Genomic DNA, 25,826 nt, shown 5'->3' with positions numbered 1-25,826 from the left:
CCAGTAAGCACTGGAGAAGTGGAATTCCCATCCGTGGTTCCCTCAGGCACAAGGAGAGGTGGAAAGTGTGGGCCCTCTCTGGCCTGAGGGAGAGGAGACCCCTTTACAAAGGGCAGGCATGTGGCTCTGAGAGGATGAGCTAATGGCAGAGCTGCCTGGACTGTTCACAGACCTGCAGAGGGCCTGGGTCTGGATCCTGCCCGGCATCACCACTGGGTCATTGGGTTGCCTGCATGGCTGAGCCCTGTACACCTTGTGGGCAGAGACTCCCTCAAGCCGGTCTGACCCTGCGTCCAGGACAGTGAGTCTTGGGAATGCAGGATGCTCCCTTCTCTTTCTACTGGGGAAAGGGGCCTTCTTAATTATATCCCCTTCCACTCACATGGAAATGAGTTTGGATTTTCTGAGCATACACCAGCTGGCTGGGGGGAGGCAGCCCAGAAGGCTGCTGGTTGGGGAAGGGAGGAGAAGGGAGAGGGGAGGGAGTCAGGCCAAGATGAAAATTCCGTGTTCTCACAGCAGAGCAGTGATGGGGTGCTGAGCGTTCCCCACAGATCATCTACCCTCTGCCCTCTTGCCCTTAGGGGAAAGCATCTTGCTCCTCCCTATAGGCTCAGAGGAAACCGTGTCCACTCAAGCCAGCCAGCCTGTCCTCTGAGAACTACAGCTTTCAGGGTCCAAACCACTTAGCTGGCCATTAGTGAGGTTACCTGGTCTGTGCCCTGGGAGAAGTCCTCCCCGGCTTCTAGGCCAACCTTTTCATGGGATGGAGGGGAGTGGACCTGAGGCTCAGAGAGGGGACAGGGCCCCTGCCACCGATCACAGAGGACCGTAAGTCTGTCTAGTCCCTGGCGGCCTGGGTTCTCCCCTTAGAGTTGCCGAGGAGGGGATGGGTGGCGAAGGTTCCCCGGCGGTGGGCACTGCGCCCCCCTTGGGCAGCAGGGAGGCGAGAAAGGCTGCGAGGGGGGGCGGGGAGGGGGAGGGTGGGGTCAAGCATTTGACTCCGCCTCCTCGCCTTAGCTCTGCTTTTCGTGGGGCGCTGGCTCAGTCTAGGCTGCTCGCCGCTGTCGCTCCCGGGCTGCGGGATGACACCGCCTCCGCCCGGATGCGCCTCCCTTGGCGCCCAGCGCGCCCGCGTCCCCGGCCCGCTGGCTCGGTCCCGGCTCCCGCTGCGGCTGCTGCTGCTGCTGCGGCTGCTGTGGACGGCCGCCGCCACCCAAGGCCACCCGAAGAACGGACCCCGCATCTCCACCGTCTGGAAAGGTAGGCGGCGCCGCGCGGCCGGTGGGGCGCGGGATCGGACGCCGCGCCGCGCGGGTGCGGAGTGTGCGGGCCCCGGAGGGAGTACGTGCGCGCCACTGCGGGTCCCGGGCTGTCCCCGCGGGGAGCGTGTGGGTCTGGGTGAGCGTGTGAGTGTGCGCTCTGGCACGCCGGAGCGGGCTGTAACGCCGCGGTGAGCGAGCGGCGGGGGCCGGAGCCCCGGCTAAGTCGCTCCAAGTCCGCCCCCAGCCGGGAACCGCAGCGCCGGGGCGCAGGGGAGGGAGAGGGCCCCTCTCTTGGCCGAGGGGCGCAGAGGAGGGAGAGGGCCCCTCTCTCGGTCCTTCAGCGCCAGGACCTCAGTACAGGACCCTTTCTTCGGCCGGGACCCCCCAACCAGGTCTCCTCTTCTTGAGCGGCGGGCTCCGCTGTCGCGCGGGGCGCAGGCTGGGCCGGCAAAGGGGGGCGCGGACCCCTTGCCGCCGCCGCTGCGCTCCGGCTGCGGGAACAAAGACCCCGCTGCCTGCCCCCGCCCCCGCCCCGGCCCGGAGCGCGGGCCGGGTAGAGGGGTGGGCACCCTGTGGCGAGCCGGGCCACAGTGCGGTGCGGAGGCTTGGGGCACCCGGGTGCTGCCTCTGCAATGCCGGGACCGGCCGCTCCCCCCTTGTCCGCACGTGGCAGTTGTCACCAGGAATCGGCGCCAGCGTGGGGGGCATGCCCATTGGGTGGGGCATGGTCGTTGGGACCCCCAGGCGGCGGATCTGGGGTGGGTGTGCAGCTTTTAGGCCGCGATGGATATGTGAACCTGGGGGACCAGAGTCTCCCCCAAGGGCGCCTCACTTTAGACCCCTGTACAATGGGTCAGAAAGCGGGCTAGGTGGGGTTTGAGGCTTTCTGCCGAGAGGGGCTGAGCTCCCCTCCCCTGCATTGCACACAGATGCTTCCCCGCCCCTAGACCGACAGGGCTCTGTCCCCCAAATTTGGCGGCACCGCGGCCCCCCTGTGGTGGTGGTGGACTCCCGGTGGGGGTTGGGGGACTGGTCTGATCTGGCCCTGCTGGGAGCCTTTGATGCCTGCAGCGGTTTGCAGGAATTGCCAGAGCCTGAGCATTATCTGGGGCAGGTATTCTTAGCAGAGATAGGGGGGGAAAAAAATCCCACACAATACGAGTGGCCGGATCTGCAGCTGCAGCGGAGGGAATGAATGTGACTTGCCCAAGGTCACTCTGCAGCATGTGCGCTCACAGTGCAGACTGGGGGCTCTGAACTGGCACAGGACCAGAGCTAGTTCTGAGTTAGGGAGGGGAGAAGGATTTAGGCAGTTTTTTGGCCATAAAGGAGGGACTTTGGGGGCAAGCTCTGCTACCCAGCCAGAGGTGTTCCTGGTGGGAGTAGAGCAGGAAGCTGGACCTCTGGTGGTCTGTCCGTGGTGGACACCCGCAAAATCCTCACTCATACCAGCTCCAGCCCAGGCTTTCTCTGAATTCCCAGTATCTTTGCTTTGCCTCAGTCCCCTTGGCTGTCCTGGAGAGCACAGCATTTGGGCACTCTGAAGAGGACTCATGGCCATATCTGAGTGTTCTGGAATCTCCCCCTGCACCAAACCCCTTGCATATGGCTCTGCTTGCCCCTACCCCCAAGTCGTCCTAAGACCCCTCCCCCCCATACTTAATGCACAGCCAGTTCTTAGCACTTAATGTGAACCTCCACATCCAGGGCACTTAGTCCCCACCCTGGGGCTATTTAAAGATGCTTTCAGTCCTCTTACCCACTTTCAAAGCTCCCAACCCAGCTCCAGCTCTTCTTTCCACTGCACGCAGTTCACGACTGGACCGCACTGGACCGCACTGGCCATGCCCTCTGCGGGGTAATGCACTATTGATCCCTCCTGGGATCTGCCACCCCCTCACCTATCTTGTCCAGAGACAGTCTTGGCTCATCTTCGCCAGTGCCAGGCGCCCCACTGGCCAGACAGACCCTGCCATCAGCCTCTCCCCCAGGACCACCAGCTGGTGATGGTATGCCTGGCTGACAGGTGCCTCCTGTTTCCTGTGGGGTGACACATGGCCGTCGGACAGGAATGGGCTTGGGCTGGGCAAATCGGGGTGTAGGCTGAGAAGAGGCCCCTCCAGCCTTGCTGTAGACCTAGGTCCCTATCTTCCAGGGGGTGGGGTGCTGGGAGGGTGGGCCTCTACCAATGACTAGACCAAAGATAATGGTGTTTCTGGAGCCACTTTTCTATGAGGCATAGACCGGGGTTTTAGTTTTCAGCCAGGACAGGTGTGGGGACTGGAATAGGTATGGAGGGTTCTTCTCTGTTATTTATTTGGTGTTGCTTAGACTCCTAAGCTTCAGGGAAAAATTCAACCAGAGTTCTGGGAGATTCCCAGCCTGATGCCTCTCCAGCCTGATGAAGGCCTGGCCTGGAGAGAGATGGATGTGTCAGCACTGACCAGCTGGGTGCCCTTGAACTCTGCACCTGTCTCTGACCCTCCGAGCTCGCCAGATCAGGAAGGGCTCTGGAGATTGTCCTCTGAGGGCATCAGTGACACATGGACCAGTCACGCATGCAGAGTGTGGGCCTGACCTCCCTGCCAGCAGGGACTGGAGGGGAGTGGGCTGCAGGTGAGGGCAGGAGGTTGGCATGCTTGTGTAAGCTGTGCACCCCTCTCTCATTCCATCCCTGCTTGGAGGACATGGAGAAGCCCAGGAAGGTCCTGACCTCCATCCAAGATCAGAGGTGAGCCAGCATGTCCACAGCGAGAAACAGCCCAGTCTCCAGTCTCAACCTGCCCAGCTGGTTCTGAGCTCTCTCTTGTCCAATTAAACAACAGGATGTTGTTGTTGACTTGGTGGCTGCTGGGGGAGCCATTATGGGGTGACTCCCCAGGGCAGGGGCTTGTTGTCATCTCCCCCAGGGGATGAGGTCAGAGCTGGGGCTCCCCAAGCATCAGCATTTCCAGTGGAAATCCTTGCCCACTTGGGGACTTAGATGTGCTCATCACCTTCAAGGTGAACTCCCCCTGTAGAACCAGGGAAGGGGGGCAGTTCCCAGGAGGAGAGAGGGGGTTTCCTGAGCTGGAAGAGCTACTCAGTGACGTCACTGGGAGTGTCTGGCCAAGCTGTGTGGCCCCTCCGTCCTGGATAGTGAAGATTCTGAGAGCAGGCTGGGGTGGGGCAGATGCGGGCATAGGCCTAAGACAACCACAGTGTGGGGAAAAGAGAGCAGAGGTCAGGAGCTTGGCACTGGTCCTGGCTCTCACCTGATTTTCTGTGTGACTCTGGACGGGTACTTGCCTTTTCTGAGGCTTAGTTTCCTCAGATGCCCAAAGTGGGTGGAGGGGGGAGCTTATACTTATCAGAGCATGGATTCCCTGGGATTCCTGCCTCTTCTGGGATGGGCAGAGGCTGTGGTGGCTGGTTCAAACCTTAGCACAGAGGAGAAATTGAAACCTGGAATGTCAGGGGAAATCCTCGAGTTTTGTGTTCTTTCCTATCTTTTTGTCTCATGAGCTGAAGGCTGAGATCAGGTGGAGGAAGTGGTTCATTAGTTTGTAGTCTCAAAGGTGACGTAGTAATTTAGCGTGTTTGACATTTGACATTTGCTGGGGCCAACCTTGTATTGGTCCCAGGGCAGGGCTTGGGGACCCAGGAATGAGACTTCTCAGTGTAGATGGGGAGACAGGCAGGTCAACCTTCCGTTACAATAAAACGAGGCAGGACCTATAACAGAGGGCAGCTATGGGGGTTGAGGAGGTACCTAACCCAGTCTGCCCAATCAGGGAGGGCTTCCTGGAAGAGGTGGTAAGTTGGGCTGGCAGAAGGAGTAGAAGCTAGCTGAGGAGGGGAGGGATAGGAGGAGGTACCTGGTGTGACAGGATTTCCGACCCCAAAACTTGCAACTAGGACCAGGGAGAGGAGAGGAGCTGAGTGGGTGCCCCCAGGAAGGAGACATTGAGTTAGCCAGGGCTTGGGGGCTCCAGAAAGGTTTCTTGCAGGAGGGGACATCTGAGTTGGGCCACTTGACCTTATACAGCCAGTGGGAGAAAGGACCATGGCTGGCAGGGGAGGCCTTTGGAGTGTCATAGCTCCTTGATGGAAAGCCAGGGCTGGGTTTGGGGAGACCAGAGCTTTCTGCCTAACTCCTGACTGCGGGCTTCTCCAGATGAGGCAGCCTATATCTCAGCAGAGGCTCTCCGTGGTGGGGAAGAGTTTCCATCGGCACCATCTAGGCACTGCTGATGGGGGAGGGGCAAATGCCCTTCCTGTGACCAGCTTCCCCTTCCAGAAACCTTCACCTCCTTGGGGGAGTGTTGGGGGGGTGGAGAGGTGGGGGTGGGGGGTGGTGTAGATCACTTCTTGGGCTAGGGAGCATGGGGGGAGTGGGCTGCAGGTGAGGGCAGGAGGTTGGCATGCTTGTGTAAGCTGTGCACCCCTCTCTCATTTCATCCCTCAGGAAAAACAGGGAGAACTGGGCACCCTTCTTTGCGAAGGGCCAGGCCAGGGCCCCTCACGCGTAGGTGGTAAGCCGAGGCTCGGAGCAGGGGAAGGGGTCAGTAGCCTGCAGGGGGGCAGTGGTGGGAGGGGGTCATCCTGAAGTTGACAGCTGAGGTCCCAGTTGACGTCTTGTCCTCCGCCTCCGGCCCCGTGTCCCTCATTTCAGCTACCACACGGCATCTGGCTATGTCACAAGAGACTGACCGTACTTCCTCTACTCTGGTTGGTAGCTTTGGGGCCAGAAAGCTTCCGCTTCTCTTAGTTTCCTTTTTTGGCCAGGCCTGTCTGCCCCCAGAAGCCTCCTCCCTCCCAGGGTGGGGGAGGAAGTGGTCCTCCTAGAGCCAGGAGGACCCTTGTTGGGCCCCCTGTCAGAAAATACGCACTTCCCCTCCCCTAGCTAGCCCAGGCCACAAGGGCCCAGGAGATCTGTCCCTTCGCTGCTCATCTGTCCTTCCACGTCCCTGTGCAGCACGGTTCACCCAGAACACGCAGTGACGGAATTACTGCCCTCTCCAGGGTTGCATGGTGGCCAGGCCCTGCACCTACCTTGTTTCCCATACATCTGTCTTCACCTGTGTTTTCCTGCCTTGGGGCTGCTGCCCTGCTGGTTTTCACCCCCATCACCCTTCTCCTTTCTGCCATTTCTGTCTCACTTCCTCCAGGAAACCTTGGATGACTCTAGCCCACAGCCTAATGGGGGCAGAGCTTGAGGCGTCAGAAGACAAATGTCAGAGATCAGCTGGGCCAACCACATATTCCACAGATGGGGAAACTGAGGCCAGAGATGACAGGGACTGGCCCAAGGTCACTCAATGACACAGGCAGAGCTGGGACCAGGGCTGTATCTTCTGTCCAAGCCTGCTCTTGGCCTCAGCTATTGGCCTCCCTCCACCTGTCTGTCTGCCTACATGTTCCTTCCCTAGGCTTGGGGCTCACTGAGCCCCTTCCTTCTTGGTCAGCTCAGCTGAACCCAGATTCTTCCTGCCCCAGCGCTGTCTGCTCCCAGGAGCTCCACCGGCCATGACCATCCTCCCTTCGGGACCTTAGATTGGGCCAGCTTGATGTGCCTCTTCTGGTCTTTTTCTCAGGGCAGCTGGGCCTCAGGTCTTGAGGGCAGGTTGATCTGTGTCACGGCTTGGGCTAATCTGGGTTTAACCGTCACGGCAGCCTGGGATTAGGCTGATCCTACCCTGCCTCCTGCACCCCTTGCTTCCAGTCAGGGACTCGGGCTCTGTGCTAACACCGTCAGGGGCAGCTCTCATTGTGGAGGGCAGCCAGCACCTGCCCCTGTGCCTGGGTCCGTCCATGTTCAACAACTCTAGGGGAGAGAGCAGGAGAAGGCCTGGGTTTGCCCTTGGAGAGCACACAGGTACCTGGCGAGGTGGGCCTGCTGCCTGGTTAGGGAGGGCTCCTGGGAGATCCGGAACCTGTAGGTATAGCCAAGGACTGTGACAGGTCGTTGTGGGGTGGCACAACCGTCCTGGGGAGGGGAAGAGCCAGGCAAGAGTGAAGGGCAGGTGCATGGGGTGGGGGCAGAGTGGGGGAATGGAGAACCACTCATGCTGTTTATCTTCTGGTCCCAGGGCTCTAGCCCAGCCTAGTGAGGAAGGAAGGTGACCATGATAAACTCAGTACCCTATCAGTAGCCCAGGAGCCTGTTCCAAGATGTTGAGCCTCTGACGTGGCAGTTTACCCTACTGCCCCCGTCCGCCCTGCCCTACTATCTGAGCTGTGCTTACTTGCCCACCATTAGCCTTGGCTTGGCAGGGCCCATGGAATGAGAGGAGGCCTGGCCTTCACCTTGAGGACCCCACAGTCCGGGCAAAATCCCATCAGACAGTGTGATCTGAGAGAAGATGGTGTGTGCCAGATGGTGTGTAGCACAAGGTCAGAGGGAGGATGGAACAGTGAGGGCTGGAGCAGTTGGGAACACTTCCTAAAGCCAGGGGGGTGGAGGCCAGGTGTTCAAGGACAGATAAGACCATGTGCACAGACGGAAGGGGAAAGGGTGATCAAGGGAAAGGAGACCGCAAGCGATGATGCGGAGGAGGGAAAGAGCCGCGGCAGAGAGGAGCAGAGATGGGCCTTGACCGCCAGGTCTGCCAGCTAGAGGGGGAGGGCCCTGCTGGGACAGGCATTTGGGAGCCATGGTGGGTTCTTGAGTCAAGGGTGGAGGCGAGTGTTCTTGGCAGGTGCTGGTTGGGTAGGAACCTGGCTGGGCAGATAGTAAAGAAGGGTTCATGAGTGTATCCTGCCCTTCACTGTGGTCTACGCCAGGCCGCATAGTGTCTTCTATTTTGGACAGAGATCTCAAGAGATTTGTCTTCCTAATTAGTCATGCTGGTCAGCACTCAGCGCTGTCCTGCACCCCCAGATCCCTACCACCCTCCCCCGCATTCCTCACGCCTCAGGCCTGCAGCCCACGCTCACTTGCACACAATCTCTTTAGGGCATCACGGGTAGAGGTCAAGAGGCCTCTGACCAGGCCCCACCCTCTCTGGTCCCCAGTCTTCTCTTCTGTGTGGGAGGCGCTGGCTTGGAAGCTTCCAAGGGCCTTTTGCAGAGCGCAGCGCTATACGCATAGATTCCAGAGTCAATCTGCCTGAGTCTCAGCCTCTGCTCTACCACTTAATATCTGTGTGATCCTGGGCAAGTTCCTCGAGTCTTCTGTGTCTTGCTACCCTCGCTGTAGAATGCGGGTAATAAGAGAACCCACCTTAGACGAGTTCAGTGATGATTAAGTGAGTTAATGTATCTAAAAATCACTTAGACTAGAGCCTGGCACATAGTAAGTGCAGGGAAGGGTGAGGCGGGAGGGATGTCACTGTCGCCATTGCTGTTGATCTCCCCCTTCGGCATCTCTGATTTCTGGGGAGACGCAGCCCAGGCAGCCCAGCCCCTCCCGCTCTCCCTCACCGGCTGTGCTGGCGGGCTGCCCTTGCCTACATCTACCCTCCCCGCGGGGGAGCCTTCTGTTCCTCCACTGGGTTAGTGTAGCCATCCTTTGCCCTCTCCCCCACCTCTGCCCTGGCTCTGCACCCATCCACTCCTTTGAAGGAGCTACCCGTTGACCTTGACGTCACTCTGGGGCCAGGCTGAAGAACAGGCGGAAGGTGGGCAGGACATGCTGTCCATCCTGGGTTTCCTGCCTTCCCTTGGCCTTGGAACCTCCTCCCTGCTCCATGTGGGCTGCAGGAGGGGAGCCTTCCCGCCTTGAGTCCCCTGAGTCTGGCTCAGCCCAGTGCCCCCACAGCTTGCCGTCCACACTGCCCCTTCCCCTGCAGCCTTTGCCCCCAATGGTCCTCGCCTCCCCCCCCACCCACCCCAAGCCAGGCTTCTGGTCATTTGAGCACAGTGGCCCAGTGCAGAAAGCATACAGCCCTTGCTGACTTGGAGAGGCCTGAGTCTTCCTGTCTATCAAATGGGGTACAGACACTTGTCCTGCCTTCTTTGCAGGGTAGTTGGGGAATTTGCAGGCTAGTTGATGGAGGCAGAGGGGGATGTTGGCTTCTTCTGCTGCCCCCACCTCCATTCAAAAAGCTGTCTGTGACTTTTCCAGGACTCATAATTCCACACTTCCCCCAAACGACCCATGAACTCAACACTGTGATTTGTCCTAAGAACCATGGTTGGGTCATAAAACTTAGACCTTAGCAGGTACCAGGCCCTTGAATTCAGAGAATGAAACTAAACCCGGGGTAGGCCCTGGTCACAACCAACCAGCCACTTGGCTGCCAAAGGGGGCACAGGCTTTCTTGGAGCCAGGGCTGAGTCCACATGTGAGGCATGCTCCCCTCCCGCCCGCAGCTGATCTTTGTGGGTAGGAGGATGTGTCCCTTCAGCCCAGCAAGTTTTCACCTAGTGGGCCAGGGAGGCAAGGATGGGGAGCAGGAGATGACCCAGGGAAATAGAGAGAAGCAATATACAGTGTTTTGTAAAGCAAGAGGTTCTCAAGGAGGTCGGGGATGTGGTCCTGGAGAGCTGGAGCTGGTGATGGGGCCCAGAAGCCCTGCGCTGTGGCCCGGCCCTGCTTCTGCTTCCTTGGGCCAGGGGCGCAGCCCGTCTGAGCTCCGTGATTGTTCAGATTCTCTCCTTTCCAACTTGACCTCTGGGGTATGGGTTGCAAAGGGCAGAGAGGCTGCACCCTCATTCCTGGGTCACACATGGGCCCTCCCTCCTCTTTCTCAGCCAGGTGTGTGGGGTAGGAGAGGGTGTGAGGTGGGCCCGGAAATGCAGGGTGGGGTGCAGGGTGGGAGAATGTGGCTGGGTCCCCAATCTGGGGTTGGCCTGGCTCCTGCCCGGTGCCTCGGCCTCCCTGGCTGCCTGACTCAGGCATTCCCTGCTGGGTGCCCACATTCCTACCATTCTTAGAGCCTGCCTCAATGCCCACTTTCAAAGGGCTCCTTGAGGTTAGCTTTCAAGGCCTGTCAGGTCAGTGAGTCAGGTTGGAAGGCTGTCCCTGCCTGGGCCAGACTGCGGGCCCTGTCCCTTGTTGCTGCCTTCAAGGACAACATCATCCCCTGTGTTCCATCCTCTACTCCCACCCTTCTCTTGGGCTGCCCCCCTCTTTCATTAGCAGCAAGGATGTGGAGACAGTGGGGACCCGAAGGTGACAGCACCCAGAGTGAAGGAGAGGAGGAACGATACACCTCCAGGCCAGCCTGCTTTAGGAAAACCCACCCTATGTAGGTCCAGACTCGCTCCAGCCATTAGGCCGCTGGGACGGTGGTGGGAGGGTGGCAGCCACGAGAGCAATCAGGTCTGATTCTTTCCAGTGGCATCTTGCCCCCCACACCCAGCCGTCTTCTTGACCCTCCTCCCTGGCTGGGGCTGGGCCCTGCGGCTCCTGCCCCTGTGAGAAGGCTGAGGCCATGGAGTCCGGCTGGGCACAGGGCAGCTTGAGTGTGCTCTTTCTCGGTCCAGAAGGAGCAAGGGTTGGCTCAGAATCACACGGGGGTAGGAGTGGGGGTCTTGTGCCTTGGCCCACCTTTGGGGCCATGCCCTCCCCATGGGCCCCTAGCCCCCTCCCCTGCCCGAACCCCTGGTTATTCTGGGAGCTTTTAGCTACCACTTACTCAGCCACTAATGCGTCAGGCTGGGGAGTGAGGGGGGAGACACGGTGCCAGACGGTGCTCCTTTTAGACATCCAGGATGGGAAGCAGAGGGGGCTGGTCAGGCAGGGAGAGCAGGGGGGATGCTGGAGGAGGGGAGGCTCTCTCCATCCTAGCCCTGCCTGGAGGGAGGGGGGCAGCACTGCAGACTGATGGGCAGTACCCTTGGGCTCCCCGCCCCATCCCACTAGGGCTGTTAGGTCTGGGTACTCCCCATTCAGTCAGCCTCCCCACCTTGGTTCAGCTCTTGCCCTTGTCTGGTATTCTGTTCCTGCCTGTTCCTGACCCATCTGGCTTTGATCCGCCTCCCCCAGCCCTTTGGATTCATTGGGAAGCAAAAAGACGCATTTAAGGAGGTGACACTTGCTCACCCGCCTGGGCTTTTTTAGGGGCAAGCGCTGGCCTTGCTCAGCCCTGGCATGGGCAGAGCCTTGAAGGCCGCCCCCTCCCTGACCCAGCTCTCTGTGATGGTGCCACGGGGCCATGGGTCCTGGCTGTGAAGGCTTGGTGCTGCCTTCACTTCCAGGCAGCCCTCCTGCCCCTGAGCCCCCCAGCCCCCGCTCCTGCAACCTGAACAAAGCTTCCTTTCATGTATTCATCGAGCTGCTGCCGCTCAGACACTTCCCCGGCACAATCAGGCCCTTTGAGGGCCTTGGGCAGTTCGGGAGCCAGGCTGGGGTTGGGGTGGAGAATGGGCCAAGGCCTGGTCCTGGGGTTGAACTGGTGCTGTCCTACCCATACACATCACCAGGCGCAGAGTGGGGAGGGGCGGGAGCCTGGGGGTCAAGGGAGGCGATGCTTCCTGGCCCCTGTTTGTTCTTCTGCAAAATGGGATGAACAGTTCCTGCTTCACCCACCCCTGGCTGCTGTAGCCAGGATTTGAAGGGCATGGGACTCATGCCTTGCAGATCTGTGTGGGACCGTCCTGGGCCCGGTGTGGTAGCCTGCCATGCTGTACCCCAGGCGCGGGCCGCTCTCACCCTCCCTTCTTTGTGTCCTCAAAGATCCTTTGTGAGCAGCCCTGAGTTCTGCCCCGGGACAATCCTGCATGCGATTCGGGGAGGCTTGCTTCTAGGTGGCTATCTCACTCTGTCTGGATTTCAGTGTAGGGCCGGATCTCTTCCCCTCACACCTGGCTCTCCGGGGCCAGGCCGAACATCTCCCATTAGGCTTGACTCCCCAGGGCAGGACTGCCACCCCCAGACAGGAGCTGTCCCCGGGGCCCGCTCTGGTGCCTCTTTCCCCACTACCAGAGCTGTGGTTGGCCTTGAGGGGTAGGCTTCTGGGGGCTTCAACTCTCAGGCCCCAGCCCATCTCCAGATGCAGACATGCAGGCTTTCCTGGCCATGGCTGGCTAGGGGAGTGGAAGGGGGGGCAGCCGCAGACTGTCTGGATCCTTGGCTGGCTGCCAGTGAAAGGGTAGCTGGGCACCCCACCTGGAAAGGCAGGGGAGTCCGGGCGCCGAGACCTGCCAGCCATGCCGTCCCCGAGCCTTGACCAGCACCCCCCACCCCCAACCCAGGGCAGAGCTGGGCTCTCAGCACTGGCTTGTGCAGCTGGGGCTGAGGGGGTGAGCCTGGGGGACAGTGAGGCATCACGCCGAGCTGCCCAGGCTGTGTGTGGAGCGCTCCAGGAGAGCCAGGGGAACCCGAGGGCAGTGAGCTCAGCACTTCTCTGTGGCTGGCATCTCTGAGCACCGATACTATGAGCCAGTCTGCCTTCCCTCCTAGCGTGACCTTGGGCTAGCGTGTCCCCCTTCCCCCTTCCCCCCCGGGGGCCCTGAGTTTCGGCCTCTGTGCTGTGAGCCAAGCCACAGTGGCAGTGAAGACTGAGAATATCCCACTTCCAGGACTGACCTGACTGTGTGGGGCAGTAGCCTAAGGGAAGGGAAGGCGGCTGCGGGTCACAAGGTGCGCCCCCGTTGAATGCAGAATCAGTAGGGATGGCTCAGATGGCCGGAGAGGGCCCCGGGGCAGACGCGAGGAAATGGCAGCCCTCTTCCCAGTGGGCTGGGCTGTGTCCTGCTTCAGTGTCCCTGGGGAGCTGGCTGCCCCCGAACTCACTGCAGCTGAATAAACAGTGGTCTGGCCGAATTCTGGGGTGAGCCCCAAGCCGGTCAGGGGTGGAAGACACTAGCTGGGGCTGCTTGCGGGGGGGCCCAGCCACAAGCTGTCCCATCCCTGTAATTTAGTCCTTCAACTGGGCTGACCTCGGCAATGTCACCGGAGATGAGACATCTTCTCCCTGAGGTAGTGACTACAGACTGTTTCTTTTTTGGGCAAAATTGCCCTGGTCAGCCCTTCTGCTTAAAGGTCCAGGCTATGCTCTGTGAAGGGCTCCCTGTCCCAGAGCTGCTGCGGAGGGAGGGCTGATCTTCCCCCGCCGGGGCCAGCCAGCACCCTGTGAAACCAGCCCAGAGCAGGCCAGGCTACCGGGTGCAGCTGGGGGTCTGCGGCGGGGGATGTCATTCAGCACCTGCTACTGACCCTGTGACCTTGGGCTGCCGCCTCCTTCTGGACTTCCATTTTCCCATCTGTAAAAATGGGGAGGAGTGGGGCACCTGGGTGGCTCAGGTGGTTAAGCGACTGCCTTCGGCTCAGGTCATGATCCTGGAGTCCCGGGATCGAGTCCCGCATCGGGCTCCCTGCTCAGCAGGGAGTCTGCTTCTCCCTCTGACCCTCCCCCCCTCATGTGCTCTCTATCTCTCTCTCTCTCTCTTGTTCTCGCTCTCTCAAATAAATAAAATCTTTAAAAAAAAATGGGGAGGAGTGGATACTCAGATACCTTTCTAGCTCTGATTTAAGCTGGCCTGCTCACTAAGGGGCTGGGTGGGCCAGGAGGGGTTGGAGAGGGCTTCCCAAAGGAGGGGTTGGGGTTCTGACCAAAGCGATCCCTGGGAACCTTAACTCTAAGTGGGCTGCTTTGAGGCCCTGCTACCCGCAGGAGACAGAGGTGGCCGCTGGCTCTGTCCTGGCAGTGGTGAGCCTCACAGACCAAAGCCAGGGAGCCCTGGTTGAGTCCCGAAGCCTGAGCTCAGCTTCTTAGGAGTAGCCGACTGTGTGCCGTGTGTGTGTATGTGTGTGTGTGTGTATGTTGGGTGGGGGTGGAGGGTTCTGTTTTCTCCAGGGGGGCGCCGAAATCCTGCCCTCATCCAGAGGTTACACATATTGTAGGATAGGGGTCATGGCTCTGGGCCAAGGACAGCTGGTTGCTGAACCCCAGCAGGGGACCCTTCACTTCTCCCACTCAGGGCTCTGAGTCCTGGTGCTGCCCTAGTCCAGACCCCAAACACTAGTTGTCAGGCAGGTGCTGATATGCCTAGGGGCGTGGGTAGGTTCTTCCTGCCCAGGGCCCAGCCTCAACATTTCTGCCAATTGCCTCCTCCTCAGGCCGCGCAGGACAGGACTGGGTTGACTTCGGCCTGGCAGAGCCTCACACGGTGCTTTTCCATGAGCCCGGCAGCTCCTCCGTGTGGGTGGGTGGACGTGGCAAGGTCTATCTCTTCGACTTCCCCGAGGGCAAGAATGCCTCCGTGCGCACGGTGAGCCTAGACCCCTCTGCCTGAATCCCTCTGCTGGCCCCAGGAACAGAGCCTGAGCCCCTCCCTCTCTCCTTCCTCCCCCCATTTCTCTCCTTATCTCCCCTCTGGGGTCTCAGGGAATCCATGGGAGTTAGCGCTCTTCCTAAACTGGTCCACCCCCTATTATATCCCATAATATAATTATATCCCATAATATAGTCCCTGGAAGAGGCTCCCTAAAGGTAATCCAGATTGGCGTGGGTGTTGGGGCAGCATGGAGAAAGGCCTAGAGCTAGTCCCCCAGGCCAAGTGGGTAGTGCTGCTGCAGGAGACCCTGACAGGAAGCTGGGCTCCAGAACCCCATGGCCCCTATCCTCTGAAATTTCTGGGCTGGCTCTGGGCTTTGGCTCTGGGTATCAAGGCCAAACAGCCTGCAATCTTGGGTAAATCACTCAGTCTCTCAGAGCCCTCATCTATAAAATGAACTCATCCTGAGGATGCATGGAAAGTACTTACAGGCATCTCGCCTTGACAGAGTGGACTAATCCTCTCCCCTCCCCCCCAGGTGAACATTGGCTCCACGAAGGGGTCCTGCCTGGACAAGCGGGTGAGTGGGGCAGAGGTAATACAGAGGGGAGGCTGACTCCCTTGGAAAAGGGATGGGAGTCCCTGAGAGTCTGAGGAAGGAGGCACGGCCCTGTCTTGGGAGCCATGGTCTGGGAGGAGAGGGGTAATCCTGCCTCAGGATTCCCAGTTCTGAGGGGGAGACATGGTTCTTCTCCAAGGCCTCTCTGCTCTTACTCTGTTCTTGGGGGGTTGGAGTCAACGGCAACCCCTCTGGGCTCTCCTTTTGGAGGGTACCTCCTATACTCAGACTTCTGATGCCTCCTTCCCCAAGACTGAGGGTCCTAGTGCTAGGCCTGCCAGGGCCTCCAGCCAACCTGTCTCTTTCCCCTTCTCACTGGCAGGACTGCGAGAACTACATCACGCTTTTGGAGAGGCAGGGTGAGGGGCTGCTCATCTGCGGCACCAATGCTCGGCGCCCCAGCTGCTGGAGCCTGGTGAGAGGGCCCCTCCCCGTGGACCTGGTCAGCTCAGTCTTGTCTGGGTGGGCTTCTCCATGGTGGGAAGGAGCTGGGGGGACTCTGAGGCTGGCCTCACCTTGTATGGAATCCCTGGAAGGAGGGGGACCCTGGCTGGGAAGCTGGCACCCATGGGAGGCAGTGGCCATGGTGTCACATGGCTGTCTGACCCTCCTTGGTGTCTCCCAGGTGAATGGCACCGTGGAGTCGCTTGGCGAGAGGAGAGGCTATGCCCCCTTCAGCCCGGATGAGAACTCGCTGGTTCTGTTTGATGGTAAGGCTGCTGCCTTGGGCTGGGGGAGGGTGGTCAGCTCTGCATCCAGTGGCCCAGGTGTGGAGGAGGGACTTCCAGGAGCTGTCTGCCCTTACCCATGGCCCTTCCCCCATGCCCAGGGGACGAGGTGTACTCCACAATCCGGAAGCAGGAATACAACGGGAAGATCCCCCGGTTCCGCCGCATCCAGGGCGAGATCGAGCTGTACACCAGTGATACCGTCATGCAGAGTAAATCAGACTCTGGCTGGGCTGGAGGGGCAGGAGGGGTGTGGATGCCCAGGGCTGTGGGTGGGGTCCCCCTCTTCCCTGGGAGGGCTCCCCAAGGGCCACTGGGGCCACAGCCCACTCAAGAAACGAGGAGGTTGCCCTGTAAGGGAGCCGGGGAACAACAGAGACAACAGTGTGCCGGCAGGATGGGCCCTGTACACTCCGGGAGCAAAACGGAGGAAGCCGCAGACCCAGCGGGGGCTCCCCGAGAGCCAGAGCGTATCCACCTGCTGAACTCATGTGGGGGCAACACCTCCTCCCTCCTCATTAGGGCTCTGCCAATTAGGCAGAGGTGACATAGGGGCCCCCAAGGACCTCCCCCCAGTCCCCAGGCATGAAGTCATTGCTCTTGGGCCGATGACATCTTTGTAGGAGAGGGCAAAACAGGTGTGGGGTGGGGGTGCAGTCTCAGGCCCCTTGGGCTATTGGACCTGATGTTCTTGAGTTTTTTTCTAGGTCTGATTTGCCCTGGGTTTGTTTGTAGAGACTCCGGGGGTAGGGTGTGTGCTCGCATGCACACAGAGTGGGGGCACACAGGGTGGTTGCACAAAGGGTGGGTCCTCTGAGCAGACTCCCAGCCTCACACCCATTTGCCTGTGTCTCTGCCAGACCCCCAGTTCATCAAGGCTACCATTGTGCACCAAGACCAGGCCTATGATGACAAGATCTACTACTTCTTCCGGGAGGACAATCCTGACAAGAACCCCGAGGCCCCTCTCAACGTGTCCCGCGTGGCCCAGCTGTGCAGGGTGAGTGGGTGGCTGAGTGGGCAAGAATGTGTGTCCGTGCCTGCGCAGGAGTGAGCAAATGTGTGAAAACACACTTGGGTCAGGTGTCATATGTGTTTGCATGAAGGAGCGTGTGAGATGTGAGAGTGCATCTGGGTGTGGGATTGTAGGAGCAAATGTGTGTGCGCAGGAGGGTCCGTGCATCTGTGAGTGGGCGAAGGTGGTGGGGCTTGGGTGCGTGTGTGGCGGTGTGCACAGGTGTGACTTCATGTGGAACGTGTTTGTGTTCGTGAGTGTGGAAGTGTGTTTACATGTGTTCGTTTCACCTGACTGAAGGCGCTGGGATGTGCATCTGTGGCACGTGTGTGAGTGTGTATGCATGGTCTGAGCTGGTCTGCTCTATGGGGACCTGGCACCCGGAGCCTGCGGGTCCCCACTGCTGGCCCTGTGTCCTGGATTAGCCAGGCCTGCGGCTGGAGCCCGGCCCCAGCACCCAGCCCGAGAGGACAGGCACCTCTGCCTTGGCACCTGGCAGGTCGTGGCCCCTTTCAGAGCTTCCATGCCGGCTCCAAAGCCCGGGTGCTGGCACTCCTGGCAGCCAGGGCAGGGACTGAGGGGCCTCTTCCTCCTCACCCTCTCAGGGGGACCAGGGTGGCGAGAGCTCGCTGTCGGTCTCCAAGTGGAACACCTTCCTGAAGGCCATGCTGGTGTGCAGCGACGTGGCCTCGAACAAGAACTTCAACAGGCTGCAGGACGTCTTTCTGCTCCCCGACCCCAACGGCCAGTGGAGGGACACTCGAGTCTATGGCGTTTTCTCCAACCCTTGGTGAGTGACCTTCGCCGGGGCTGGGGCCAGTGAAGTGGCCAGTGGGGCTCAGAAGGCTGGGGCCCTGCTGAGAAGAAGGCTCCTGTGGCATGAGTGGACAGGGCTGTTGCTGGGCGTGGGGTGGGGGATAGTCCGTGCTCAGGGAGATGTGAGCTCTGGAGTGTTTGTGAGTCTGTGCACACGGGTGTGCGTGCACTTGCCATATGCGTGCTGAAGGCTGCAGCTGTGCCCGTGTGTCCATCGGCTGTGTGCTCAGAGTGGGTGCTGGGGCGCCAGGAAGAGGCGGCTGAGGCCTCCTAGGGTGCTGGGTGCTATCACACCTGCTCAAGCATGGCCTGCTCCTGATCATTCACGCCTCTTAATCACTCTTGTTGATTGAAAACAAGGCAGGTGTTGGTTGGGTGTGTGCAGGGAGAGCTGGGTGGCAGGGTGGGGAGGCCAAGCCCCTGCTCTGTTGCTCCTGTGTGGGTGGACCCAGCCTAGCTGCGAAGGGGACGGGAGTCTGGCCTCCTCGGGCCTCAGCAGGCTGCAGCTGGGCCCAGAGAGGTGGGAGTGCCCAGCTAGAATGCACACACTGGGATTTCTCTGGCCCCAGGGTTGGCCTCTGAACTCAGTGATTCTGTGGCAAAACACAGGTTGGGGTTTTCAATTGCAGGAGAAAGAAATGTGGTTGAATTTGCCTCTCTCCCTTCCCCCTTCCCTCCCTCCCTCCCTCTTTCCCTCCTTCCTCCCCCCACAGAGCTCACAGGCGGGGGGGGGGGGGGGGTTGGTTATGTCCCTGTCTGGTGCTGGGCTGGCCTGGGTGAATGGGGGTGGGGGTCCCGGGCCCCCCACTGAGGTGGTCTCTGTGTCCCCCAGGAACTACTCGGCTGTCTGTGTGTACTTGCTTGGGGACATTGACAAGGTCTTCCGTACTTCCTCACTCAAGGGCTACCATACGAGCCTTCCCAACCCTCGGCCTGGCAAGGTAAGCTGACCCCCCACCATAGCCCAGGCCTCAGCCCCACCTCCCAGCCACGCCACTAACCTGGACCTCTCCTCCTTGCCCAGTGTCTCCCAGACCGGCAGCCCATCCCCACGGAGACCTTCCAGGTGGCTGACAGTCACCCTGAGGTGGCACAGAGGGTGGAGCCCATGGGGCCTTCGAAGACGCCACTGTTCCACTCGAAGTACCACTACCAGAAAGTGGTTGTCCACCGCATGCAGGCCAGCCGTGGGGAGACCTTCCACGTGCTTTACCTAACGACAGGTGAGGGGCTACCCCAGGATCTTCTGGCCTGCTTTGTAAAAATGGGTATGAAAGGCATAAAGAATAATACAACATCTGGTTGGATCTTTATACCTGGAAGGAAGAATTGATTGACCGAGAGCTGTCAGGGGATGGTATGTGTAGCTGTGGAAGAGTCAGGCTGGGAGGGCTTCTTGGCGGAGGTGGGGGCAGAGGGAAGAGGAGAGGGTATCCCAGGATGGGAGAAGAGCAAGCGTGAGGATTCAGAGGCAGAAATGTAGCAAGTCTGAGCAAAGCTGGGTGTAGCTTTGGTCCAGATGTCTGACCCAGGGAAGATGGTAGGAAGAAAAGTGGACAGTCAGGAGGAAGGACTGGGTCACTGCTATCCTGAGGGCCTCTGCCGGGCAGAACGAGGAAATCAGACCCTCTCCCTGTCTGTGGGAGTATGCAGGTGAGGGGAAACATTTGATGGGGGGATGCTAAGAATTTAGTGAGACGTGAGGAAGGACTTCCAGACAGCAGAACCTTTGCAGAGACTTTTAAAAAAAAATATTTTATTTATTTATTTAAGAGAGAGAGAGAGAGAGAGAGAGAGAATAAGAGAGCACAAGCAGGGGGAGCGGCAGAGGGAGAGGGAGAAGCAGGCTCCCCACTGAGCAGGGAGCTGGATGCGGGACTCAATCCCAGGCCTTGAGATCATGACCTGAGCTGAAGGCAGACGTTTAACCCAGGCGTCCCCCTTTGCAGAGTCTTATAGAGGACCAAAGAGGGGGCTTCCATGGGGTCAGGGGTTTTGCTGACTCCAGAAGCTGGGGGGAATGCCCTGGGAGATACCCCTGTATTCTGGGAAGCCACCAGCCATGGAGAAGCCAGACTTGAGCTGAGGTTTTGGCAACTTCTTGGTCCCAGACTGTGTGGGCAAGGGGTTCCTGGGAGCAGGCATGGAGATCAGTGTTGGTGGGGGCCACAGGCCTTCCTTGAGACGAAGTGGTGGTGCCATGAGAAAGGGCACTGTCTCCCCAGGGGCCTCAGGCACCTACCCTAAGTACCTCCCCTGCTATGTGGCTTCCTGCTATTGCTTCACCTTGTAGCTTTCTCAGGGCCATGGTGACCTTCGTGGTTGTTTGACTCCTGGAAGCCTCGGGAGAGGAATTCCCCAAGGGGTCTGGCTTCTGGGTCTTGAGACCTCACTTTACTCCTCCATTCATCCTGGCTGTACCCATGGGCCCCTGTCCTTGCTCTGCTCAGCCGTGGCTGGCCTAGCTGCCGTGGTCAGCCGGGGGGACGGCAGGGCATTGGGGTGCAGGAGAGGAAGGGTCACACAGTACAGGACTGAGAGCAGGAGACAGGGGCCGTGGGCTCCCCTCACGCAGACCTGGGAGGCAAGCGCACTTGAATGATGGGGCAGTTGTCCTGGTTTATCCATGAGGGCCATTGGAGAGGTACCATTTTGGAGCCTGCAGCAGGAAGGATTGGGGTCAGATAAGAAATAGAACTTTCCGAGCCCTCTGCAGGGAGTGGGAGGCTCTCACACCTGGGAGAAGCTATGGGAGGCACTCACGGGGCAGCCATGGAGGCAGCGGAGGGCAGCATGTGTGTGTGGGCGTGAAGACAGCGGCGAGGCTGGGGGCTTGTCAGGACAAAGGAGCGTCTGGTCGCATCTCAGAGCCTGCAGAGGGGCAGCATAGACACATAGAGGAAAGTCCTAGGTGGGTGATCATCTGATCATCTGACTGCTTTTTTGGGGCAAGTGATGCCCTGGGAAATTGGGAAGGAGGGAGAGGGAGGTAGGCTATTCTAGAAACTGGGGCAGCAGGTGAGGTGGGAATGGGAGGGCCCAGGGGTCAGAATGCCCATTAGTCCCCCCCACGTATGAATGGAGACAGCATGGACTTGAAGGCAGGCAGTCTGCTTCTGACCTTGGGAATCTCTTTGTGGCATCTAAGGTCCTTTTCAGATCAAAGATTTTATAAAAATTAAAAAATCCCCGAAGATTAAATGCAATGTGGAGTCCTAGATTGGATCCTGGAACAGACAAAGGACATTAGTGGAAAAACCCAAGAAATCCAAATAAAGTCTGTCATTGGGGTAATAGTAATGTCCCAGTGTCAGTTGCTTCATTGTGACCATGTACCGCAGTTATGTAAGATAGTAACGTTGGGGGAAACTGGGTGAAGGGTATTCGGGAACTCTGTACTATCTTTGCAACTTTTCTGTAAAGCTAAAAATATTCCAAAATGAAAAGTTTATTTAAAGCAAACATCCCCGAAGAGTCCAGGAAGCAGGGAAATCATAGAAGGAGCTGAGGGTTGGGGTTCTGACGTCTCTGGGTTCCAGTCACCGGCTGTGTGACCTTGAGCTAAATTGCTCAGCCTTTCTGAGCCTCATTTCCTCGTCCCGGAATTGGGAAGATAATACGCACCTCTTAAAGAGTGTGGAGGATTCCTCAAATTACTGTTTTCTGTTAATAAATTGCCTTTGTGTGAGCTAAAAAAAGAGTGTGGAGGATTAAACAGTGCACAAGGCTAACACACAGAGGCTCCACAAAGTACTGAGGACAGCCGGTTCTGTTCTTCATGCCCCAGCTGCCCCTGCGGCCTTGGGGAGCCATGGGCCTCCTGGGATGGCCTCTGTGGCCCAGCCTCCGAAGCTCCCTGGGTCACCCTCAGGCTCCCACGTCCCTCTCCAGCCGTACTCTCCTCACCCCACCCCACCCCAGTCCTGTGACCCTCGCCTGAGCCCTGACTGCCCAGCCCTCCTCCACGTCAGCCCTGCCTGGAGGGAGGCTGCCCGGCGCTGTGGTGGAGCTTCCACCCACCAGCCCGCTGACCCTCTCTGCCCCTCGCCCACAGACAGGGGCACCATCCACAAGGTGGTGGAGTCAGAGGAGCGGGAACGCAGCCTTGTCTTCAACATCATGGAGATCCAGCCCTTTCACCACCCGGCCACCATCCAGGCCATGTCGCTGGACACCGAGCGGGTGAGCCTCCCCACCCCGCTGCAACCCATGGGGCTACCCGTTGCTGGAGGACAGAGCTCCTTTGCCTGTGATTTGCATGTCCTTTAAGAACCTTGGGCCCCAGGGCCTGCCAAGGCAGGGCTGGCCTGGTAACTTAGAACACAGTGTTGGGGCTGTGGGCCCTGGCCTAACCTGAGTCCTGCTCTCCTTCCAGCGGAAGCTGTATGTGAGTTCCCAGTGGGAGGTGAGCCAGGTGCCCCTGGACTTGTGTGAGGTCTATGGCGGGGGCTGCCACGGCTGCCTCATGGCCCGAGACCCCTACTGCGGCTGGGACCAGGGCCGCTGTGTCTCCATCTACAGCTCCCAAGGGTATGTTGGCCTGGATCCCTCGTCCCTGGGAGCAGGTGAACATAGGAGTGGGGGTGGTGTCGGTGGGCTGCACGCCCTCCCTGGGGAGGGGGGCACGGATGCTGATCCTGGGTGGGGGTGAGGACAGGGAAGGGGCCAGACCCCTGGCCTCCTGTCCGCTTAGCCTCTCTTTGCCTTCCAACTCCAGACCAGTGCTGCAGTCCATTAATCCAGAAGAGCCACACACAGAGTGTCCCAATCCCAAACCAGGTACCCGATTTGGCCCTGCTGGGGTCCTGTCCGCTGAGGGTGGTAGAGCCTTGTCTGAGGGAGACATGGCCTGGTCCTGGGGGCCTCAGGCAGATGGGGCAGGACAGTCCTGCGGAGGGGGCCCTCTTCGGTATGGGCTGGTTGTGGAGAGGGTAATGGTGAGGGAGGCAGGGGAGAGTCAGGAAGAGGTAGGGCACTGTGTTCATTTATAAGCGTTGGCCTGGGCAACCTGGTCAGCAGGGGAGAATGTAGCCTGCCTTGGGAGCCCTCGGCCCCCTCCTCACCACTGCCTCCCCCACCCCTCTCCAGACAAAGCCCCACTGCAGAAGGTTTCCCTCGCTCGGAACTCTCGTTACTACCTGAGCTGCCCCATGGAGTCCCGTCATGCCACCTACTCATGGCGCCACGAGGAGAATGTGGAGCAGAGCTGCGAGCCGGGCCACCAGAGCCCCAACTGCATCCTGTTCATCGAGAACCTCACAGCCCGCCAGTATGGCCACTACCGCTGCGAGGCCCAGGAGGGCTCCTACTTCCGCGAGGCTCAGCACTGGGAGCTACTGCCCGAGGACGGCGCCACGGCCGAGCACTTGCTGGGCCGCGCCCGGGCCCTGGCCACCTCCCTCTGGCTGGGCGTCCTGCCCACGCTCGCTCTTGGTCCGCTGGTCCACTAGGGCCTCCTGTGGCTGGGCATGGCGCGGGTTCCTGCAGCCTCAGGGGCACCGGGAGTCCCCCACCCAGAGCTGGCCGGGCCCGGCGAGCTCCCTGCCTGCTGCCCCTTCCAGGGGGCCTGCATAACCCGATGAAGGACACCAGGCCTGGAGATGGCCAGCCGCGGGCGGCTGCTGGGCCCGTGTGGGGCACGGGGGCTGGGGGCCGTGGGAGGAAGGCGCTGTTGTGAAGCTGGGGCATTGATGACTTCAGACTTGATCTTCTGGAGACTACTTTTCGAACACCCCTCCTCAAACTTGACTAAATGCAGTGATGTTCCCAGCCTAAGAGCCCATGGGCCAGAGAATGGGGTTTGGAGAGGGAAGCTGGGACCCCGGCTTTGGAGCTTGGGGCCAAGGCCTGAGTCCTTCAGGACTCCCCATACCCCAGCTGCCCCCTCCCCCTCCTTCCTGCCGTGGCCATGGCTCGGGGTGGCCGTGGCCATGGCCGGGGGTGGCCGCTGTTCCTATAGGCCCAGGGCTGCCTTCTGCGACTCCCTCACCAGCCCTGGGGCCCAGCAGGCGGCGGCCTTGCATGTTTATTGAAGGATGTTTGCTTTCCGGACAGAAGGACGGAAAAAGCTCTATTTTTATGTTAGGCTTATTTCATGTATAGCTAATTCTGACTGCATCTGTATGAAAATACCAAAACTACATGCTGGGGGTGGGGCGGGACAGGGAGGGACTGGGGAAGACATGGGCTGGGGTGGGGGGTCCCAGTCTGAGGCTCCGGGGACGGGATAAGAGTCTGGGGACAGGCATGGGTTCACGGAGAGTGGCATGAGCTGGCTCTGCCCTGGGATCCCAGTCTGAGGGGAACATGGTCCCAGTCCCCTGGTATGGGGGGCAGTTATGGGAGGGGGGTAGGGTGAGGGAGACAGGGGAGAATGAGGGAGAAACTGAGCCCTAGGTTTGCCACATTCATATAGAAGGAGGAGCCGGGTCCTCAGGGGGAGGTTCCAGGACTCTGCCCTTGGCATTGGGGGTTGGGGGGTGGGGGGTCCCCTCCCCTCCCCTCAGCCCCCTTCCCCAGGGGCTGTGCTTCCATGCTCCTAGTCTCCCACCTTCAGCTCAGGACATGTTATAACTTAGGCTAAACTGTGAATTCCGGTGGGGACAGCCTCGGCCAAGCTCTCTAGGTGCATGGCTCTGCCCCCAGCCCTGTCCATGGATTTCAGCAGAGAGCCGGGCCCTTCTCTGGCTGTGTCTGGCCAGCCCAGGGCAGGGCCTGGGGCCGGCGGCCTTCCAGCTTTGGCCTCTGCATCTCTTCTCAATGCACTTTAATAATGTAACATATTACTAATAAACAAACTATTTATTTACCTGTGCCTGCTCCTTGCCTGCAAAGCCATCCTGGTCAGGGGAGGAGGGTGGGGGGCTCCTGTTTAGGACTCAGTGCCTCCTGCCTGTGTGAGCATCACACACACTGTCTCTGTCCTTGGAGCCCAGGAAGCACTCAGTAGAGCTCCTAGCTAATGAGAGGCAGGGATGGGATCCGAACCCACATCTCCTGAGCAGTACACTGCCTGCCAAGCTGCTGTACCCAGGCAGCTTCTGCACTCCACGTGCTCTCCTCACATGTCGTCGGGAGCTGGCCTTTCTCCCACCCCACCCCCAACCCTCCAGGCTCCACCTCCCATCACTTTCCTGAGAGGCCTGGCCTGGCCAGGCTAGAAACAGCCTCAGGTCTCCCTGCCCTCCGGGGGCCCACTCCAGTAGGGAGACCCGGTGGGATAAATGTGTGGTGACTGAAATGTGTGTGCAGGAGGCTGGAGGGCCGCCGGAGGTGGTACCCGAATGGGGATGAGGTACTTTCTCCAGCCTGGCCTGCCAGGCAGGGCAGGAGGCTGGGTGAGGGCTGCATGCAGAGGGGATGGCTGGAGCGAGGGGGGACTGGCAGGCAGGGTGCAAGGTTTGTGTGCTAGCCCCCGAGTTTGGCTTTTCAGCCCCAGGGGTGGTGGGGAGGGCCAGGGTGGGATCTGTGCCTCAGGAATTCTCGAGCTCCCTCCAAGATAAAGCTCACAGGGTTCAGAACCCAGAAGGATGGCTGAGAAGGGTACCCGAGGCTGGGATGGGAAGTAGGGAGGGCAGTTAGGAGGATATTCAGAGGGGTAGTGGGCTGGACGAGGGCAGGACCAGGAATAGGGGCACCCAGAGGGAGGGAGGCAGAGAAGAAAGAACCTGGAGGCCTCCCGGGGGCCTTGCTTCCCCTTTGTTCCTTTCTCACCTGTGGTAGGGGCCCAGGGCCTTTGGGGTTTGTGGAAGATTGTCCTGAGCAATAACTGCTAGAAAGGGGGATGTGGCAGATTTGGGACAGTTCCCCTCTCTGGGTCTGAGCCCTGCTTCTGGGTGGCTCTGGCCGACACCCACAGAACTAGAATCATCCCCACCATGGCACACCCCCTCCCTGTCAGTCTGCCCTGTGCTTTCTTGGGCCAGCCCCCTGGCTGAAGATTCTGCCTGGTTCTTTTCCTCCCCACACCCAGCCTCCCCAGGATGACCAAGGCAACAGCAGGTGCTTGGGGCCGGGAGTCTGGGAGTCTGGGGGGACCCGGAGGAGCTCTGGGCTGGGGGCAGAGACGTGGGTCCGCCGTTACCCTTGTGATCTGGGCAGACCTCGCCTTCCCCGAGACTCATTCTCCTCATGTGTACACAGTTCTGGGCTTTAAGTCCAACTTCCTTTGTCTTGGGGTACCTCAGAGTCTATGTCTTGGCCTTGTCTCTTTTCCCAGCTCACAGCCAAGCAGCAGT

General features: G+C 59.6%; 1 protein-coding gene across 1 annotated transcript; it reads left to right on the top strand.

Moving 5' to 3' along the window:
* The first annotated feature begins 1,048 nt into the window (after window positions 1-1,048).
* On the top strand, window positions 1,049-24,397 carry SEMA7A (semaphorin 7A (JohnMiltonHagen blood group)). Its single transcript, XM_073877364.1, has 14 exons — window positions 1,049-1,263; window positions 14,254-14,411; window positions 14,956-14,991; window positions 15,353-15,445; window positions 15,656-15,740; window positions 15,860-15,970; window positions 16,619-16,758; window positions 17,379-17,563; window positions 18,422-18,530; window positions 18,614-18,812; window positions 21,644-21,771; window positions 21,965-22,119; window positions 22,307-22,368; window positions 22,678-24,397. The coding sequence occupies exons 1-14, from the start codon at window positions 1,086-1,088 to the stop codon at window positions 23,037-23,039; spliced, it is 2,001 nt and encodes a 666-aa protein (XP_073733465.1). The 5' UTR covers window positions 1,049-1,085; the 3' UTR covers window positions 23,040-24,397.
* Window positions 24,398-25,826: the final 1,429 nt, after the last annotated feature.

The sequence above is a fragment of the Callorhinus ursinus genome, unplaced genomic scaffold (assembly GCF_003265705.2).
Source record: "Callorhinus ursinus isolate GAN/ISIS: 27379988/994484 unplaced genomic scaffold, GSC_fseal_2.0 scaffold25, whole genome shotgun sequence".
Taxonomy (NCBI): Eukaryota; Metazoa; Chordata; class Mammalia; order Carnivora; family Otariidae; genus Callorhinus; species Callorhinus ursinus.
The sequence above is the reverse complement of the archived record's forward strand: the minus strand, read 5'-3'. Positions and strand labels throughout refer to the sequence as shown.

Excerpts from the sequence above, each read along its gene's own strand:
- SEMA7A (XM_073877364.1), top strand. The coding sequence starts at position 1,086 with ATGACACCGCCTCCGCCCGGATGCGCCTCCCTTGGCGCCCAGCGCGCC. Across the intron at positions 1,264-14,253 it reads CATCTCCACCGTCTGGAAAG|GCCGCGCAGGACAGGACTGG; the intron begins GTAGGCGGCGCC and ends CCTCCTCCTCAG. Across the intron at positions 17,564-18,421 it reads GGCGTTTTCTCCAACCCTTG|GAACTACTCGGCTGTCTGTG; the intron begins GTGAGTGACCTT and ends TGTGTCCCCCAG.